The following is an 18,662-nucleotide window of genomic DNA, read 5'->3' as shown; positions in this document are numbered from 1 at the left end:
CTTTACTCTTGAACAATATTTCAAGTAATATTCCATATTTGAGAATCTTTAAGTGATACTTTACATTTTTTTTTCAAAGATTTATAAATAAAAATAGGAAATATTTTCTCAAAATCTTAGTACAAAATTTAAGCTCAAATGATACAAGACAAATTAGAATTAAATGGTACACTAATAATGATATGCAAGTTTTAAAACAAGGTACATTAAAAAACATTTCCCCAAAACTCAAATATATTCAAAAAAGATTTAAGAATGTTAAACTCTTTTAAAATAATGAAGATTGAAGTCTTTAAATATGGAAGAGAAACCTAAACTAGTCGTTATTCATATTAAAGGCTTTTTTCGATCAAGCTTTGATTGATTGGTTGACTAGTCCTTGGATATTTAATGCTTTTGTAGGTGACCATTAAGGTTCAACTGGACCTTGACTAGGAAAGGGATACCCTCGACCGGGAAAGGGTTTTACTCGACCAAAAAGACAACCCTTTTAGAAGAGAGAAAATTTTGCACTCTTTGACCGATTTCCCAATTGGTCAAATTAGTTCAATTCACTATTAACCAACTAGACATTTTTTGGCTCAACAACTATCTTTTTTAACTCAGAACCTTTTAAACAAGTTTTAAAAAGTATTTAGTACAAGGTTTTAGTTGAGAATAAAAAATCATCTAATTATAAAAGATTTTAAACAAAATACTCTTAAATAATTTTTAGTAAAAAAAATAAAATAAAATATAGAAAAACCTTGTATGCCAACAATCATAGAAGAAATCCTATAAAATGCTTTGAAGGCTCTTTTATTTGAGGTTTCATCTTCTTTGTTGATTTCCTTTTACTTAACTTGGTCCATATAATTGTCATTTTGGAAATTATTTTACTTGACTTGAAATGTATCATTAGTATCATACCTTATTTTGTTATCATAAAAATCAAGATTAGTCAAACCTTGATTTCACATAACTCAAAACAATTTTAAAAATATTTTTTAAAACACTTTATTTATTTTTATTTTTGTAAAACAAAACAATTACCAAAACAAAACCTTATCTTTTGTGTTTTAATCTTCTTGTAAATTTTGTTCTGATACATGCAAAGGGTTAAAGTAACATTTCATATTCATGACTCCTTTGTAAACCTTGTGGAAAAGGTATGTTGGGAGAAAAGAAATACGAACAATAAATCACTGTTTACAAAATATTTGTTTCTTTATCCTGAACTTGCCCACTTTTAAGCCGCTTAAAAGGGGGTAAGTTCAGGAGTTCATGTATAGGGTAGAACAAGTCTCAGTGGAGGGCAAAACAAGCTGATATTCAATATCTAATTTGCAAAAGCGTCTTTATTAATTGCTGTAATATGGTAAATGTCTATAACTAATTTAGATTAAAAGGGTTGTGACTCCTCATGATTCATGATTGATCACCAGAAAGAAAGGCAGCAGCCAACTTCTGAGCGAGGTGGATCTGAGCAATTGTAGTGAGGTGAAGTTTATCTGGTTCAAGCCTCAGTCCCTTGGCGTCTACGCACTTCACATTTGGTAACCTGATTCCCAGCTGACCTCTCCTCACTGTCTCTATAAATTTGCCTTCCCCCGATCCAAGTGCCACCTGTCCACCCATTCCCACAGTCCATCAATTTTATTGCATGATCAAAATCAAGGCAGATGCACCTCAATGCCTTGATCCAAAATGGAAAATTAATTTTCTGGCGTAAGTTTCAGGCTACATACTGTAAGGCTTAAAATAAGAAATTAAGGTTGCATTTGGTTTACCATGGAGTCTAAATCATTTCTTTCTATAACTTTATAGACAAAATCAGCATTATAAATACGGACATTACAACAATAAAAATATGTTTGACAATGATTTTAAAAAATGTTTTTAATTTTTTTTTATATTTGAAGTTTTTTATTTTTTAAATATTAGAAATATTAGAAACATTTCTCAAAATCTTTATCAATTGGACTATAATTCTGATGAGCATAATTGACCTGAATGTCTGTAAGGGCAATACTTAAATCTTAAAATTGGTTTTATACCATCCATTAAAATTCATAAAGTTATTATTTTTAAATTAATGTGTTGTCTACTCTAGAATTAATTACTATGGTTATTTATAGTAAAAGTATATGAAGCACAGGCGGAACCAAAACTCGGGGGTATAAATTTAATTTTAAAAATTTTTAAATAAAAAAATAACGGTAACCAAATATTGCTACCAAAAAACTGATATGTACTATTAATTACTAATAATATATTATAATTGAATTAAAATTTAAAAAATAAATAAAATCTTATTTAATATTGGTACTTATTATTTTTAGTTCATTCAATTTTTTTCTTTCTTATACTTATTTTTTATGATTAGCTTAACCGCATAAAAAAAAATGGTTAAATTCTTAGTAATTATTTATATTTTTGTTTGGCCTCAAGAATATAATCAACTATTAATATAATGAAAAAACTTTAAATCTGCACAAAGAATGAAATTAAAATATAAATAAATAAGATTAAATGGTAAGACAATGAGACCAAAAGATATAATTGTTTACTTTAATATTTAAAATTATTTAATTTTTTAATAATAATAATTAATACCACTACTTATCTTACAATTCATAAATGATGACTTTAATATAATATTTTTCTCTTACCCCCTAACAAAAATCTCAGTCCGCCTATAATAGAAGAGTTCCTGTTTTGTTTTGTTTTTTGATCACAAGTTAGCCTTTTAAATGTTATTTAAAGTTATGAACATATATAGAGTATAAATAATATTAAAAGGTAATTTTATACCATTTAATAGTTATTATAATTATAAATTATAACTATTGTGACATTGTCCCACCTAAATGATTAGGGCAATTATGTAATTAATTGATCTAAGATTTATAACCAAAGATTTTTGAAATACAATTCATCCTAACCTTATTATATTGGTGCTAGAATCAAATCATGATTAGTTATTAGATTTTAGCACAAACATTAAATTTTTATTTATTTAATAATTCAAGTCATTTGATTATAATAATCAAATTATCTTTTTTCTATATATAGGTTAATTTCATCGAGACTCCCTAGGGTTGATGTAAATGTACTCAATTATTATTGGTTTCAAATTTTTTTAATTAACACTCTTATAATTTTATTTTATTTATCAGATTTATTTTTTAGAAATATTTTAAATAAAAATATATATGATAAGAGTATTTAAAAATTCTTTAAAATTAAGTTTTATTCTTTAAAAAAATAAAATTTATATATAAAATATAGGTGTTTTAACTTACTAAATTTAATATTAGTGGCTTAGTATGTTTATACTGAGCCTCATTGCTCTCATTGAAATCAATCCTAATATTATATAATTAATAATCAATTTATGTTTAGGATATCAATAAACTTAAATATGTAAAAATTAAAACCTGTGAATTAAACGAAATAAGGAAAGTAGGGAGAGACCTGGATGAAGAGGAGAGTGGGGTGACTAAGATCAGAGCGCAAGTCTATGATAAGCTTTTCCAAGTTGCCCTTGTACGCCTCTGCATCTTCAGATCTCACTGTATCACTCTCTCCTTGATACCACAGAATGGCTCGGAGCTGTCCTCCTCCACTCACGGAGGCCTTCGTTCGTCTCACCAATTCATTGTACAGCGTCGTCCCACGCGCCCATGCACTTATTTTAGTTCCCCCAACCGCACAAGGCACCAGTCCCACAACCCCAACCATGGAACCTTTGGCTCGGATCTCATTGGCAAACGCCAAGCCGGGTCCCACCCCTTGAGTCTTTGGAGGGCCGATGCCTGTGTGAAGCGGCTCGTGTGCCTCTTCCCATTGGAGTTGAGGATTGAGTCGGAGGATGGATGGGTTAGGTCTGCACTCTGGTGGCACGTTCCCATCCCACTTGCCATGGCGAACACCTCCTCTACCGGCCATGTTGCTTTGACCTGCCAGAATAAAGATGTCCTTGGGTGCTTCTAATGCCCTACCAAACTCGGGATACGAATACGATACAGCCAACAACGTACAAAATAACCTTAAAAGCCAGGTTGTCGACATGGTTTTAGTGCTTCTACTGCAACGAACTTGGGCCTCCATTTTAATGAACTCTCCTCCAACACAGAATATCACCCCGGACTCTTCGCAATTAAACCATATCTAAAATAATCCAATCTATTTATACTGCTTCCAACTAGGGTTAAAAAGAGTTCAAAATCATTCAAATATCTACTAAGATCCCCAGTCCAAGTATAAATCCTCTTATAGACACAAATTTAACCTATCGAAGAGGAAAGGAAAATACATAGTAAAAGTGATTTTTTTTTTTTAGTAATAACTAAAGGCAAACTCAAAAAATTAATGAAAAGATGAAAAATGTTTAAAGCTTTTCTTAAAATAGAGAGAAGGATTTAGAAAAAGTAATTTTCTTTCCCTTGTGACAAAATTATATCATTGATGATGGTCATGGGTCATAATTATTGTACGTTTTTCTTTATCCTTCTTTTGACTCGGATCTGGCCCCACTTACCTGGATACTCCTCTGCTGGTCGTACAAAGTTAATCGGATGGCAATAGTAATGTCCCGCTCCGCCTCCTTTCCTAATCCAACCATTATTGTCAATACCTAGGCACCCTTTTTCCCGGCCACTCCTCGTCTTGCCCACACACACATATGATTCAAACGATTAGTCTTGTAAAAGTAAGTCTTTGGTTTATAGTTAAATTATGTTTTCTAATGAGTTTTGACCCAACTTATCTCAATAGCTCAAATGATTATGTTATGCTAGTCATGTTGAATAGGCAGATTCCTAATCAAACATGACTATAGTCCTAGACACAAATCATGGAATTGTGTCAACAAATAAGAGACCACGTTTCCCTTCTAGCTGATGCAATGGTTTTTTTTTTTTTTTTTGGGTTTATAATAAATTTCTTTTTGAATCTTTTATTCAAATTTCAAAAAAATAAGAAAAATGATAAAAAGAATTGAGGTAAAAAAATTTAAAATTTTTCTTTTTAATAGTATAGGTCATGTTTTGTTGATTAGATATAATATGAGATAAGATAAAAAAACGGATATTATATCATATCTCATATTTGGTTGGAGATAAGATTATTCCATCACTTATTTTATCCTATGTTCAACTAAACATAAGATAGAATAAGTAGTGTGATATATTATCCACCTTCTTATTTTTACTTGTTTTACATGAGATATGTTAATTTCATATTATGTCATGAGATATGTATATTATTATAAACTTTTTTTTAATTAGTTTTTATTTTATTTTTATATACTCATTTTATAAAATAATTTTTTTATTGTAAATTAAATTTATGGTTAAAAAATAAAACTAAAAAAAATTATAAACATATATTAATATATAATATATAAATTATTTTTATATATTGAATAACATAACATAAAAAAATATTTATAAAGTTTAAATATTTTAATAATGAATATTGTTAAATATAAGATAAATTTCAATTTTTTAAATAGAAAATATTGGAATATAATATAATTTTAATTTTAAACATTAAAAATAATATATATTTCATATTATTATTTTTATTTATTTCATAAATTAAATATAAACATAATATAACTCATTTGACATGCTATATTAGAATATCATATCATATTATATATATTTCCTATCAAATGAGATATGATATTTTACGATATACATATCTTATCTTATTCTATCTTATCAACCTAACGTAGTATTAAGTGTTTAAAAATCTTTTGATCAATAATAAAATAAAAAAGAGTGCTTAGTCTCAAACTATTTTTAAGTCAAAAATCAAATAGTCTTTTTAAAAGGCAAACTTTATACTTAAGAGTGGAATCTAGGAAAATATTACAGGTTTTCTTCTTTGAAAGTGAATTGTTTTAAGTAAAAACAACACCAAAATTCACACAAACTAATAATATATATATATATATATATATATTGTGATAATCAAATAGTGACGCAATGAATCAAAGGGATTCCCATGGTTTGAGATCGAAAATACTTGTCAACCTAAATTTGAATGAAGGTTGGGACTAGGGATAAATGAAAATACAAATAAAACGATTTAAGAAGGGTTTCCAATAATAATAAAAGCATACAAGTAAGATTATGATAATTAAGCCCAAAGCCGGTTCTTAATTAAGAAACAATCAACCTTAATTTAATCCAACTAGACTTTTAACTCAAGGTACTCAATTTAACCTCATTTTTCTAAATTCAGGTAAAATTTCAAGTTTTCAAGTTCATGCCCAAGTACTTATTACTTCATGGGTTGTAATCGTTGTCTTATTAGGTTCAGTTATTTTATCTATTCCAAATCCACAAATCATTCTATTGACAGTAAGAATTTCTTTGAATATGTTCTTGAATTCATTCAAAACATTAGCAAAATTCAAATTGGAGAAAAATATGGTTCTTGGGTTCCTTTCATTGGAATTACGTATCTATTTATTTTTGTTTCGAATTGGTCCGAAGCTCTTTTAACTTGAAAAATCATAAAGTTGCCTCATGGGGAGTAAGTCGCACCAACAAATGAGTTAAACTCGAGTTGGTTAGGTTAAATTTGGATTAATTAGGTTAAACTCAAGTTAATCGGGTTATATGATTCAAAATCTATATATAGTAGTTTAGAAAAAAAAATTTATTTATACATATTTATACCAAAATTCAAATAGTAAATAAGATAAAATTTCAAATAATAATAATAAAATAAAAATAAAAAACATGAAAAAATAATATAATTATAATTGAATTTTTTCTTTAAAATCTAAAAAGAAAATAAATATTATTAATTATGATAATAAACATTGTAAATATTATAAAAACATTAAATAAGGTTTGTGATAGGCTTGGGTTGTTTGAAAATTTAACTCAAACTCAACCGGAGTATTGAAAATATTTGTCCAAATCTGTCTAAACATCAAGCTAGGTTTGAGTTGGGTCGAACCAACCCGTTCAGGTTACAACCTTAATGATAATATGATTTACTAAAATTTAAACAAAAACTCCATAATAATTGTTAGTTATAAAAAACTTATTTATGTCAGTCTTAATAGTGTAATCGAAATTGTGGCTATAGTTATTTGTGATTCTTTTAATTTCACTAGTTCAAGAAAGTTCTTCCAAAGTTGTAAGTGAATAAATAATTGAAGAAATAAAAACTAATGGAAAAAAAAACACTATAGAAACAAATACGAAACATAATTTGAGTGTGTACTTAATTGGAGAAAGTTCCATTAAACTAGAGGTACTAAGCCAATGAGAAACATAAAAATTAACTAAAATAAAGGACTATATGTACGAAGCTAAGCTCAAACTGAGCAATACCCAAGTCAATCATTGCACTATACTAAAAAATCGAACCTCCTAAACAATGAGGACTCAACATCCTTAAACTCAAGCTCCCCACCTGAAAAATGTTCAATAAAGAAAGGTAACCCATAGTGAGTATTCATGTCAGGTAACTGGTAGAATCTTTAGTCCAAGGAAAATACATCTTCAAACCTTGTCATAATGACATATAACTAGAGTTTAAAATAAGATTATGACAATCCACTAAAATATTGTATGTCAATTGCAAAATCAAGTATCCAAAATATCTGGTAGTGTGAGGCTTTAGATCACTGATGATAAACATAGGCATCCCCTATTATTTATTATGTTCTTTAAGAATAACCATGTTTTTTTTTTGTATCTGCACTATAATTGAACCCACTATAAATGTAGCATGCTTGGGCGATCACCGATTACTATGATTAAATCTATACCGTTTTGACTTAGGTGATAATGAAGTCCATAATCAAACTTTCCCATGGTTGTTCAAGCATAATAATGATTCTAGTAACCCTTCAAGCAATTTTTGTTCCAACTTATCCTATTGGTATACAAGACAAGCTTGCCTCAATTTCATCCATTAGTAAGTGTGAATCAACCTAGTGGCCTTTTTTGTACATTTTCCTTGTCTACCTTGGATGTCCTTTACATTAAACTATTTTATTTCAATAGGGTTTTTAAATAAAGGAGCATGCTACAATCCGTCATTTAAGAGATCAATAAACTCACCCTAGGGTTTATTTGTAATGGTTTGCTACTTCATGTGTAGATATCATCTATTTAAACTTAATGTATTATTATAGTTTTAAAATGTGTCTATCCAACTAAGTAAATCTTACTAAATATATAGTGTTATAAACTTTTTTACTTAATTGATATGGAATATCACCCTCTTAATACAAATATATCTTTATTGAATTTTATAGGACTATGGTACAAGATTGTGGTGCTAGTCAAACAGACAAATATCTATTTCAGGGTTAGATATCAAGAGTGGGGATTTACTTAGATACATTTTATAACAATATGCTCTCTTTGCATAGATATTATTCCTTGTGAACCCAAAAGATCTTCAAGACTATAAAACATGTCTATTCAATTAAAGAAAATTGTTATATACTAGAAATTTAGGGCCTGTTTGGTTGCTATTTTTTGTTCTTGAAAACAAAAAATACTGAAAACATGATGAGGTGATTTTTGTTTTTTTTTTGTGCTTCCCGTGTTCTCAAAAGGTCTTTTTTCATATAATAAAGAAAATATGTTTTGGTTGTTTTCTTTACTGTTCATAGAATAGCTACTCTCCGTGTTTTCTTTACTTGTTTTTTATGTTTCCTTACATATGGTTTCTCCTCTAGCAACACAAAATAAAGGTCATGGAGGATGAAGATGGCAACCATATTGGTTACCAGGGGCAATGACCAAGACCATGGTGGTCTTGCCATGATTGTGGATGTGAAAGGTGTCTAATACAGTGCAATGCTTTGAAGGGCAAGGCCATGATAGAGATGCCGTGAGCGACAACGCATGACAGCAAGGTGGAAAGGAGTGGTGTTGTGAGGTTTCCAAAGATGGAAGCAATGTCAGTTGCTGGATGGTGGGAGCGTGAGCAGTAACTATTGATTGGAATGGGAAAGAAAAAGGAAGAAGAAGAAGAAATTTATTATTATTATTATTATTAAATGGGATAAGAAAAAAGAAAAGGTTATTTGGATGGAGGGAGGATGGGGAAAATGTAGAGAAAAGATGGGGCAAATAGTGTGACGGGATGTGGGTATGGAAGAGGAACCAAATCAAAATTGAGTGATTTTTCTTCCTTATATGTTGGTAGATATATTTGTCTAGGTTCATATTTATCAGCTAAAATTTAATAAAAATTATTATCTATATCATACTCCATATTAATATTTACCTTGTTAAAAGTTAATAAAAATTATTTATCTATATCAATACTCCATCTTCATATTTATCTGCTAAAAATTAACAAAAATTATAATTAGTGTAAATAAATTTTAGAATAATTTTTAAAATTTAAATAAAATGTGAATTTAAAAATTATTTATATACTTACAATATCAAGTTAATTGAAGAAAAAAAAAACTTTCAAACGTGTTTTTTGTTTTATTTATTCTAAAAAACTTTTTTTATTAACTCAACCAAACATTTTTTTTTAAAACAAAAATTGTTTTATAGAATTCAATTCCAAAATACATTTTTTTTTTCGAAAATACAAAAATTGTTTTTAAAAAGTATATTTTAAAATAGTTTTAAAAAACAATAACCAAACAAACCCTTATTCTCTTAACTAATATAGAATATCGCACTACTACTTAAGGAAACAATTTATACCTCGCAGGGGTGTCAATTACCTAATTAACTCTAATAGACTTATAATAAAAAGAAGTAATCAAACTTTACCAAGAAGTCCTATTACTATCATGTTTGCCTGGGACTCAACCTTGTCTATGTCTAGAAGTAGCTAGTGGTAAGAATAAGTTTTTAGCAAATGGTACCTCTATATGCTCCATCAATGGACAACAACATGCTTATCCTTTTCTTAGACCTCATAATGTTGTTCCATGTTGTTTCATATTTGATTTTTATTGATTATAAAATGAAGTTTGAGACAGTAGTGTTTACTTCAAAGAGCTTATTGTAGTTTAATAGTGCGAGTTTCTTGATACTTCTCTTTTCATTTTCACATTTTTTTTTCTCATTTAATAGTATTTTATTGCTCTCGTATTGAGTTTCCTTAATGGGTTGTCACTAATAGTTTACCAAGCTTGGGAAATTCCTCAACTCAAGAAACTTTTATAAGATCTCATTCATAAATGGTCTCAAGTATATTATCGTCCATCATAACAACTCTAACAATCTCCTTATACATGGGTCTCTCTAAAGCACATCTCTTTTCTTTATAAAAGTAAATAAATCTCATCTATCTTCTTCAATTCTTTAACCAATTCTTTAGTTGTATAGTAAAGATTAGAATAGTTTTCATTTTACCTCTAATAATAAACTACACAAGGTGCTCTCTTCTCTAGGATAGCCATGGAATATAGGAAATTTAGGGACATTGCCTTTGACTTAGGTCAAGAAGTCCACCTTCACACCATATAAAAGTTGTCCATTGAGGCCACAATAAGATCAATTTTTCTTATCCCTCTATTAGACGTGTTTCCAAAAATGTTTGCAATTAAATAAATAACTCTACAAATCTAATATCTTTAAAGCTGATTTTAATAGACCCTTAGAGAGCACCTCGCCCAAATATAGCTATGTGCTAAAAGGGCATAGTTGAAAAAGGTGTTGCCACGTATGGAACATCCAAGGTGGATGTCCTTTCCCTTATGTTCCTCATGGTAGAAAGGATGCCAACTATGTCAACAACTACATGAGGTGCATGGGCTATCATTGTGAGGTATGAGGTAAGAGGCTTACTGATGAGGAAATTACTACTTTGTACTCGTGTAGAAGTCATGCTAACATAGAAAATGTTGTATTTCAAGACACAGATTAAGAAGCTAATCTACCTACAAGATGTAACCTACTTGGCACGAAAGGGCTAAGGCATATTATGCATATTAAGGATTATGCAAGGATATATTTAGAATGGTAATAGAATATGATACTCCAAGGACCACAAATATCTCAAAAGGATTATGTAATGGTTTGTTTAGATGGTTTTAGAATTTTGAATATTTGTGTAAAATTGGGCCAAATACGTTGAATAAATCAAATTTAGTACATGGAGCAATGTTAATTTGTTGGAAAAAAAAAAATTCCATACATAACACAGTTTTTCCAAATTGGACAAGAATTTGATGTCAAAGAATGTTAGGCATTGATATGGCTTACATCATGTAAGACAATGGGATGGTTAGGATCATTAGGGTAAATCTAAATAATGGATCCATAACAGAATTAGAAATGAAAGAGGAAAACCTTTTGGAAGTATTATTGCTAATGGGCGTGGGCACGGTCTGAAGGAAAGCACTGGCCAACCTCTTTCCAAGTCGAACCTGGGCCGGGGTGGTGAGGTGTATTCCATCAGGTTCTAGGGGCAGTCCCATGGCGTCCACGCATGTCACGTTGGGAAGGTCAACTCCCAGCTGAGCTTCTCTCACTATCTTTATAAATGGTCCTCCTGATGCTAGAGCCACCTGCCCCATAAAACAATCAACATTCTTTAGGTGATTTCAGAGAAGCCAGCTATCATACGTATAAGTTATAACACGGTTGAATTTTAAAGCGAGTGATTAAGTAAATAAGCGAGAGAAAATAAAAATGCAGACGGTCCAATGCTTTTTCTTTGCCTGAACGGATCCGTTTGTTGCTCGTTTGGCCAACAACTAAGTCTCCTTGTTGCAGACATGAACCGGCCCATACTCACATTGGGAAAAAAATAAATAAAAGAAAAAAAGAAAACTCTTTCAAAAATAATTCTCCCCAAAATAGTACCCATTTAAGTCAAAATTAATACCCGTGTCATTAAAAAGGTAAAACCTAAGTGATCAAAGTAATCCTTTTCATTAAACATATTAAAATTAGATTTTACAAATTCGGATTTCCTTTTATACGTTCTTTCCCAAAAACAGAATCTTCCCTACACAGAGTCCTAAGATATCCCTATAATGAGTTTCCAACTGATTTTTTGATTGAATTTGCCCCTTTTGTATATTGCATGATAACCCAGGAAGAACTGATAGGGTATCCAAGAAAAGTATCCTGATCAATATGACTAGAGGATGCTTGAGATCTGGAGGAAAACCCACTTGCTAAGGCCTTCAGACTTTGGCTCCCACCCTCATTTGGATGCTTCCCCAAACTTATTTTAAAGACAGGATAAAATAATAAAATTTGGCCTCAATTTATGCTAAAGTTTCGCATTAGAATAGGCAGCATTGAGCGCCTCACCTAAGGTCTCTATCGATGTTAAATCAAAGTAAATCATAAAACGTTTTAAAAAGGAAAAGAGGCAATGCCTGGATCACTGGTAGCATAGGAGACCGCAGATCAGTGCGCAGGTCCAGGATGAATTTCTCCAATTTACCCTTGTAGGACTTAGCATACTCTGGACTCTTAGAATCGCTCTCTCCTTGATACCAGAGAAGAGCTCGAATCTTTCCACCATGCTGCAGGGACGCCTTTGCTCTCCTCACCAACTGGGTGTAAAGATAAGTCCCGCGAGACCACTCGCTTATGTTGGTCGCACCGACGGCGCAAGGAACCAGGCCCACAATCCCAAAGGCAGGGTCCCTCAACACGGCATTGGCAAAGGCCATCCCAGGTCCAATCCCACATGTCTTGTTTGTATCAATGTCAGCGTGGAGGGGTTCTCGAGCTTCCACCCATGTGAGTCCGGCAGTGAGTCGGAGGATGGATGGGTTGGGTTGGCATTCGGAAGGGACAATTCCATCCCAGGTTCCGTTAATAACGCCACCGCGTCCAGCCATGTTGCTCTGTCCGGCCAGGATAAATATGTTATCATTGTGGAGACGCGAATCTGAAGCACTCACAGCGCAGGCGTGAGACAGAAGAATTAGCACCAACGACAAGGACCCCATTCTTTTCTGTGTCCCTCACTTTGCGGCTTAATGCAGCAAACTGGAGTCCCCTCTCTCTTCTTACACCATCTTCAACGCAAGACACTTTACCAGATGGCTTCCAATATATATATATATATATATAAAATAGAAAAAATATTATTTCTTTATATATGGACCGACACATCTGCCGTAACTAGGAGGCCCGACTTTCTGGTGAAGTTGTCCCCTCGATTGAAATTAACGACTTGGACATCTTTTCGAATTAAGGAACAAAACAACTTATATATGACTGTAACACACATATCTTATATATGTGGTTAATTTATTGTTAATTTAAAATTATAAAATAAATACATAAAAAATAATTTTTATATTCTTACTAAAGGCATAATGATTTCTTCCTTTTCAGAAATCAGAACTTTAAAAGATAATTTCAAACTTATTTAAAAAAACAATAATAAAATAAATACAATGACTCTTTCAGTTTCCTCGGTGGTATCAAAGAGACTATTTTATCAAAATATTTCCAAATAATATATATGGTCCAAAGGGACCATTTTGACCGGCAGGTGAAGAGTCCCAATAATTAAACACCAAGTGGGCATGTGTACCCACATGATCACTTCGCTTGGTATGAAAAAAGGACATTTATCTCCATAACCTCATCATTATTTTTCAATTAAAGAATTGAAAAGAGGAAGGTTTGGATCTGAAAGTATAGAGCTTCCAATGTCATGTTTATCATAAAGTTGACATCAATCAAGTGACTTAAGGTATGCTTGGCAATTGACACATCATAAATCCCAGTCCATCTTTGTAATGTCCTACCATAGACAAATGTAATATATTTAGAATCCAATAGATTGAATTGAGAAACTGCTCATTCTCCAAATTCTATTCAATATCAATAAGGAACATAGAAAGTAGCCTCGTTGTACTATGAGTGCGTTGGTGGTTTTCATAGAAGTCTTTTTAGGAGAATCAAGTTTTTCTCTAAAAAAAAAAAAAAACATTACAAATGATTTTTCAATTCTATAAGTGGTTTTTCATGTTTTTTAAATTTATCAAACATTTAATTTTTTTTTTCAAAAATACTAAAAGTTCGTTTGGTAGTAATTTTAAGAATCATTTTTAATATTTTTAATACTTAAAACTTTTTATTATTTAAGTGTTAAAAATACTAAAAACGCTTTTTAGAATATTTTCCAATCACACTCTAAAAATACTTTTTAAAATCATTATCAAACGGACTTTATATATCCTTTCACTTTTTTTTTTGTATATTATTCATTATCAAAAGTGTATGTCATTATTTACTTGCACATATTAGAAAATTCATTACAATATATTTTCTTTCTATTTTCAAATTCTTGTAATTAGTTGTAACTTCCTATTTTTGTTGTAATTTCCTAATTCTAGGATTGTTTCCTATTTTTGTTGTAGTCTCCAAATTTTAGGATTGTTTCCTATTTTTGTGTTTTAAGTTTTGTGTATATATATTCATTCTTAATTAATGGAAAAGTCAAATCATTGTTTCTCAATAATCCTCTCTCTACTTCAACATTCAAGAGCCCAATCTTCCACCAACGATCCTATCACCATCCAAAACTCCCAAGATCCTCAACATCCCCCTCTTATAATCAATCTCTCCAATATCACCAAATTGTCATCCACCAATTATCTCACATGGAGCATTCAAATCCAATATCTTCTTAAAGGTTATGATCTTTATCACTTCATTGATGATGCTCATACTCCACCACCACCCACTGTCACCGTCACTGGTATTGCATCCCCAAATCCGGCATACACAACCTAAAAGCGTCAGGATCGTCTCATCTTTAGCGCTCTCCTTGGTGCTATCTCCGTTTCACTACAACCGATCATTGCCTACACCACCATTTCCCTTGATGCATGACAAACCTTAGTCAATACCCATGCCAAACCATCTCGTGTTCATATTAAACAATTGAATGAACAATTAAAGCAGTGTACCAAGGGCTCAAAATCAATTAGTGAATATATGCAGGCGATAAAAACTCATGCCGATAAACTTGCCCTTTTGGGGAAGCCAATTGATGATAAGGATCTTATTGATCGGGTTCTTGAATGACTAAGTGATGAGTACAAATTTGTCATTAATGTAATTAATGTCCGTGACACGTCAATTTCTTTTGCTAAGCTCCATGAGAAACTTCTCAACAAAGAAGCATCTTTTCAGACCACTCAACCATCTCCTCTATCACTACTAGCAACGACAAATCCTACAGCCTTCCAAAATCGTCCAAATTAGCGTCCACCAGCCACCACTCCACAACAACCAGGCTCTACTACTGAGTTTTCTCATAATCAACGCCAACCCAAACCTTATTTAGGTCATTGTCAAGCATGTGGTATTCAAAGACACACTGCTAAGCGAAGCCCAATGTTTCGGCTTGTCACTAATCAACAATCCCCGACACCTTGTCCTCAAAGCACTCAGGGATATCACCCCTCCACACCCTGGCAACCACGAGCCAATCATGTTGTTCTCAGCAACAACACTACTCCCACTTGGCTGCTAGATAGTAGAGCATCTCACCACGTTGCGTCTGACTTGAGTGATCTCTCTCTTTATAGCCCGTATCAAGGATTTGATGATATCATGATCGACGATGGATTGACCCTTCCCATCACACATACCGATTCTACCACCATACCTACTTCCTCTAACACGTTTACTTTACAAAACGTTCTTTGTGTCCCTTTAATGCAAAAAAACTTAATTTCAATTTATCAATTTTGCACTAATAACCATGTTTCTGTTGAATTCTCACCCCTCTCTCTACTTCAATAGCAAAGTGTTGGCTTTTCTCTTAAAAAAAAAAATTAAATTTGATTTAAGTCTAAATAAAATTGAATGTTATTAAGCATTTATGTTATTTTTTTATGCTATTAATTATTAAACCTATTGTTTCTATTCTACCAGATATTTAGATATGTATAAATTATGTTTTGAAATTCTAAATGAACAAAAAAAATCATTCGAATCCATAATAGTTTATTTTGCTTTTGTTACATGGGTAAGTGGATGAAATTTAATTTTTTTTTAATAAATTCATTTATGATCCAAATTTTATAACTTGAATATATTTTTTTTCATTTTTAATAGAGGAATCTATAGAGATTTATGAAATTCAATTTTATTAAGAATATAAAATAAAAATAAAGACTCCATGCAATAGATTTTTAGTTTTAATTTTAGAATTTTGTGTATTTATTTTTTTATTTAAATTAAGTTATTTTTATACAATTGATTTTGTTTTTGAATAATAATTTATAAAAATATTTAAGATTTTAATTTTTTTTTAAGAAACAAATGAATCTATTTTAGTTGTAGTTAGCCTTTTTTTGATAATAAATTTGTTAACTTATAGTAAATTCATCCATATTACATAAAATTGAGGTAGTTCAATTCATTTTTAAGACAATAATTATTCAAAGTTTTTAAAATAAATTTGGATTATTTTATATAAGAAATTGAGTTTAAGTCTCATAACAAAGTTAAAGTTTGAAAAAGAAAAAATTTGAAAAAAAAATTTGACTTTTTCTAATAAGATAAAAGTTAAAAATAAATAAATAATAATAAAATAAATAAATAAACCTCTTATGAAGCAAAGGTTTGGTTAGTCATGGTTTTTATGATAACAAAACAATGTTTGCATATAATGGTTTATCTTAAGTGCACTTAGGTAACAAGAAAATGATTATCATAAAGATAAATTAAGTTAAAGAAAAATCAAGTAGGAAAAGACCTAAAAAAAAAAAATCTTTCAAGAACCATTTATAAATGGAATGATATTTCCCAAGCCAAGTCATTAATGGATTGTGTTTGAAGAGATAAATACACAACTAAATGTTAAAGTTATATGTTATCTCCATTGTGTATTAGATAGAAGTGAATATAATATGACCTCTCAATGTGAAACCACCAAAGCCATATGGAAACTCTTAGAAATTACTCATGTAGTCTAAAATCAACATCCTTAGGTATTTACTATGAAGGCTATTGAAAAATTAGTTGAATATTCACTAGGTTTATAGGCACCATTTTCAAGCCTTAGGAAAAACTTACACCAAAATAAAGAAAGTCATGAAGATTTTGAGGTTTTTACCAAAAAAAATTGGAAAGATAAGATGACCATAATCCAAGAAGACAAAAATCTCACCAAGCTCCCACTTCAAGAACTTATTAGATTACTCATGACTCATGAAATAAATATGAGTAATTATCAAGAAGTTGAAGAAAAAAAATGGCATTCATAGTTTCCATAATTGATGAGGAAGATGAGGAAAGTGAAGATGGATGTTGATATCATCACCAATAATTCAGAAAGTATATCAAGTATTGAAAGATCAAGGGAATAAAGATTTATTCAAAGAAAGAGTCCAAAAGTGCAAAAAAGAAGAAGAAAGTCATGGTTGTCACTTGGAGTGAAAGTGACACGGAATCATGGAATCATCCAAATAGAAAAATGAAGATGAAGTGGTCAATATGTGTTTCATGGCTTTGGAAGACCATGAAGATGAACTAAATTCTTCAACTATAAATGATGAATTACAAAATATCTTTGAAGAATTATACCTTGATTTTGAAAAATACCTTTCTCAAGAAGAAAATTTATTCTCTTGAAAATAAGTTCAATGATTAAGCTCAAAGAAAATTTTGAAAATATTAAGAAGGTAAAAACATCATTTGAAGAAGAAAATTGTGAAACCAAGGTTTGATTAATCTTAATTTTGATGATAACAAAACAAGGTTTAGAACTAATGATCATATTTCAAGTGTGATTAGGCAAGATGATTTCCAAAGTGGCAATCACAAAGACAAATCAAGCCAAGGAGAAATCATGAAGAAGAAGATCACCTCAAAGAGAAGAGTTTTTCAAGACCAAAGCTTCATAAGATCTCTTTGTAAGGTTGTTGGTGCACTAGGACTTTCATGCATTTCATTCTTTATTTATGCACCAAAATAATTCAAGAGTAATATTGCTTTAAATATCTTAAAAATTGGATGATTTCATGTTTTCAACTAAAACCTTGTGTTAAATGATTTTCAAACTTGTGTTAAAAGGTTTTAAGTTGAAAAAGGTTGGGTGTTGAGCCAAAAAATGGCTCAACTGATTCAATCGGTCGACTGGTTGTGCTCGTCCGGTCGAGGACCGGTGAAGGAAGCCAAAAAGTTTATCTCTTCTAGTGGTCTTTCTTCCCGGTCAAGGTTGAACCTCAACCGGTTGAGGTCTGGTTGAGGTCCGATTGAGGCTCAACAGTCACTCGCCAAGCATTAAATGCTAATGGCTAGTCAACCGGTCGAACCCCCAATAGCTAGTTTGCATTTTTTTTTTTTATAAAAAAACTCCAATCTTCATTGTTTTATAAGTTTTAACCTTCACAAACCTTTCTTGATTATATTTGAGCCTTGGAAGAGTGTTTTTGAGTGCACCATTGTTCTACAACTTGCATATCCTTAGTGCACCATTCAATCCTAGTTTTTCTTGTATCATTTAAGCTTAAAGTTTTTGTACTATGATTTTTTAAAGATCATTCATTTGTAAATCTTTGAGAGGAAGTTTCTCAAGTGTGGGGGTATCACTTGAGGGGTTGTTTAAGAGTGGGATATCTCTTGAGAAGTGTAAAGGGTGTTTGGAGCCAAAAGTCTAAAAGGGTGAATTGGAACCATAATCCAATTGTATTGCTTGAAGACTTGGTTTGGAAGCCTTGGATTAGTGGA

The 18,662-nt window shown here is 30.9% G+C and overlaps 2 protein-coding genes across 3 annotated transcripts; both read right to left on the bottom strand.

Moving 5' to 3' along the window:
- Nucleotides 1-1,278: 1,278 nt before the first annotated feature.
- LOC100253920 (probable carbohydrate esterase At4g34215) lies at nt 1,279-4,151 on the bottom strand. Its single transcript, XM_010666245.3, has 2 exons — nt 3,457-4,151; nt 1,279-1,605 (listed from the first exon to the last, which is right to left on the bottom strand). The coding sequence occupies exons 1-2, from the start codon at nt 4,090-4,092 to the stop codon at nt 1,408-1,410; spliced, it is 834 nt and encodes a 277-aa protein (XP_010664547.1). The 5' UTR covers nt 4,093-4,151; the 3' UTR covers nt 1,279-1,407.
- Nucleotides 4,152-7,197: 3,046 nt separating this feature from the next.
- Nucleotides 7,198-12,990, bottom strand: LOC100248828 (probable carbohydrate esterase At4g34215). 2 transcript variants are annotated; one of them, XM_002283000.5, is made up of 3 exons: nt 12,329-12,990; nt 11,289-11,506; nt 7,198-7,422 (listed from the first exon to the last, which is right to left on the bottom strand). In XM_002283000.5, the coding sequence occupies exons 1-3, from the start codon at nt 12,908-12,910 to the stop codon at nt 7,410-7,412; spliced, it is 813 nt and encodes a 270-aa protein (XP_002283036.1). In that variant the 5' UTR covers nt 12,911-12,990; the 3' UTR covers nt 7,198-7,409. The 2 variants fall into 2 exon arrangements, with proteins under 2 accessions (XP_002283036.1, XP_010664546.1); XM_010666244.3 differs by lacking the exon at nt 7,198-7,422 and having other exon boundaries at nt 10,881-11,506.
- Nucleotides 12,991-18,662: the final 5,672 nt, after the last annotated feature.

The sequence above is a fragment of the Vitis vinifera genome, chromosome 18 (assembly GCF_030704535.1).
Source record: "Vitis vinifera cultivar Pinot Noir 40024 chromosome 18, ASM3070453v1".
NCBI classification, from domain to species: Eukaryota; Viridiplantae; Streptophyta; class Magnoliopsida; order Vitales; family Vitaceae; genus Vitis; species Vitis vinifera.
The sequence above is the reverse complement of the archived record's forward strand: the minus strand, read 5'-3'. Positions and strand labels throughout refer to the sequence as shown.

What these genes read in the sequence shown, in the direction of transcription:
- LOC100253920 (XM_010666245.3), bottom strand. Translation starts at nt 4,092, where the DNA reads ATGGAGGCCCAAGTTCGTTGCAGTAGAAGCACTAAAACCATGTCGACA. An exon ending in CCACTCTCCTCTTCATCCAG is followed by an intron (nt 1,606 to 3,456) that starts GTCTCTCCCTAC and finishes ATGGGTGGACAG; the next exon opens with GTGGCACTTGGATCGGGGGA.
- LOC100248828 (XM_010666244.3), bottom strand. Translation starts at nt 12,910, where the DNA reads ATGGGGTCCTTGTCGTTGGTGCTAATTCTTCTGTCTCACGCCTGCGCT. An exon ending in CTATGCTACCAGTGATCCAG is followed by an intron (nt 11,507 to 12,328) that starts GCATTGCCTCTT and finishes TTTATGGGGCAG; the next exon opens with GTGGCTCTAGCATCAGGAGG.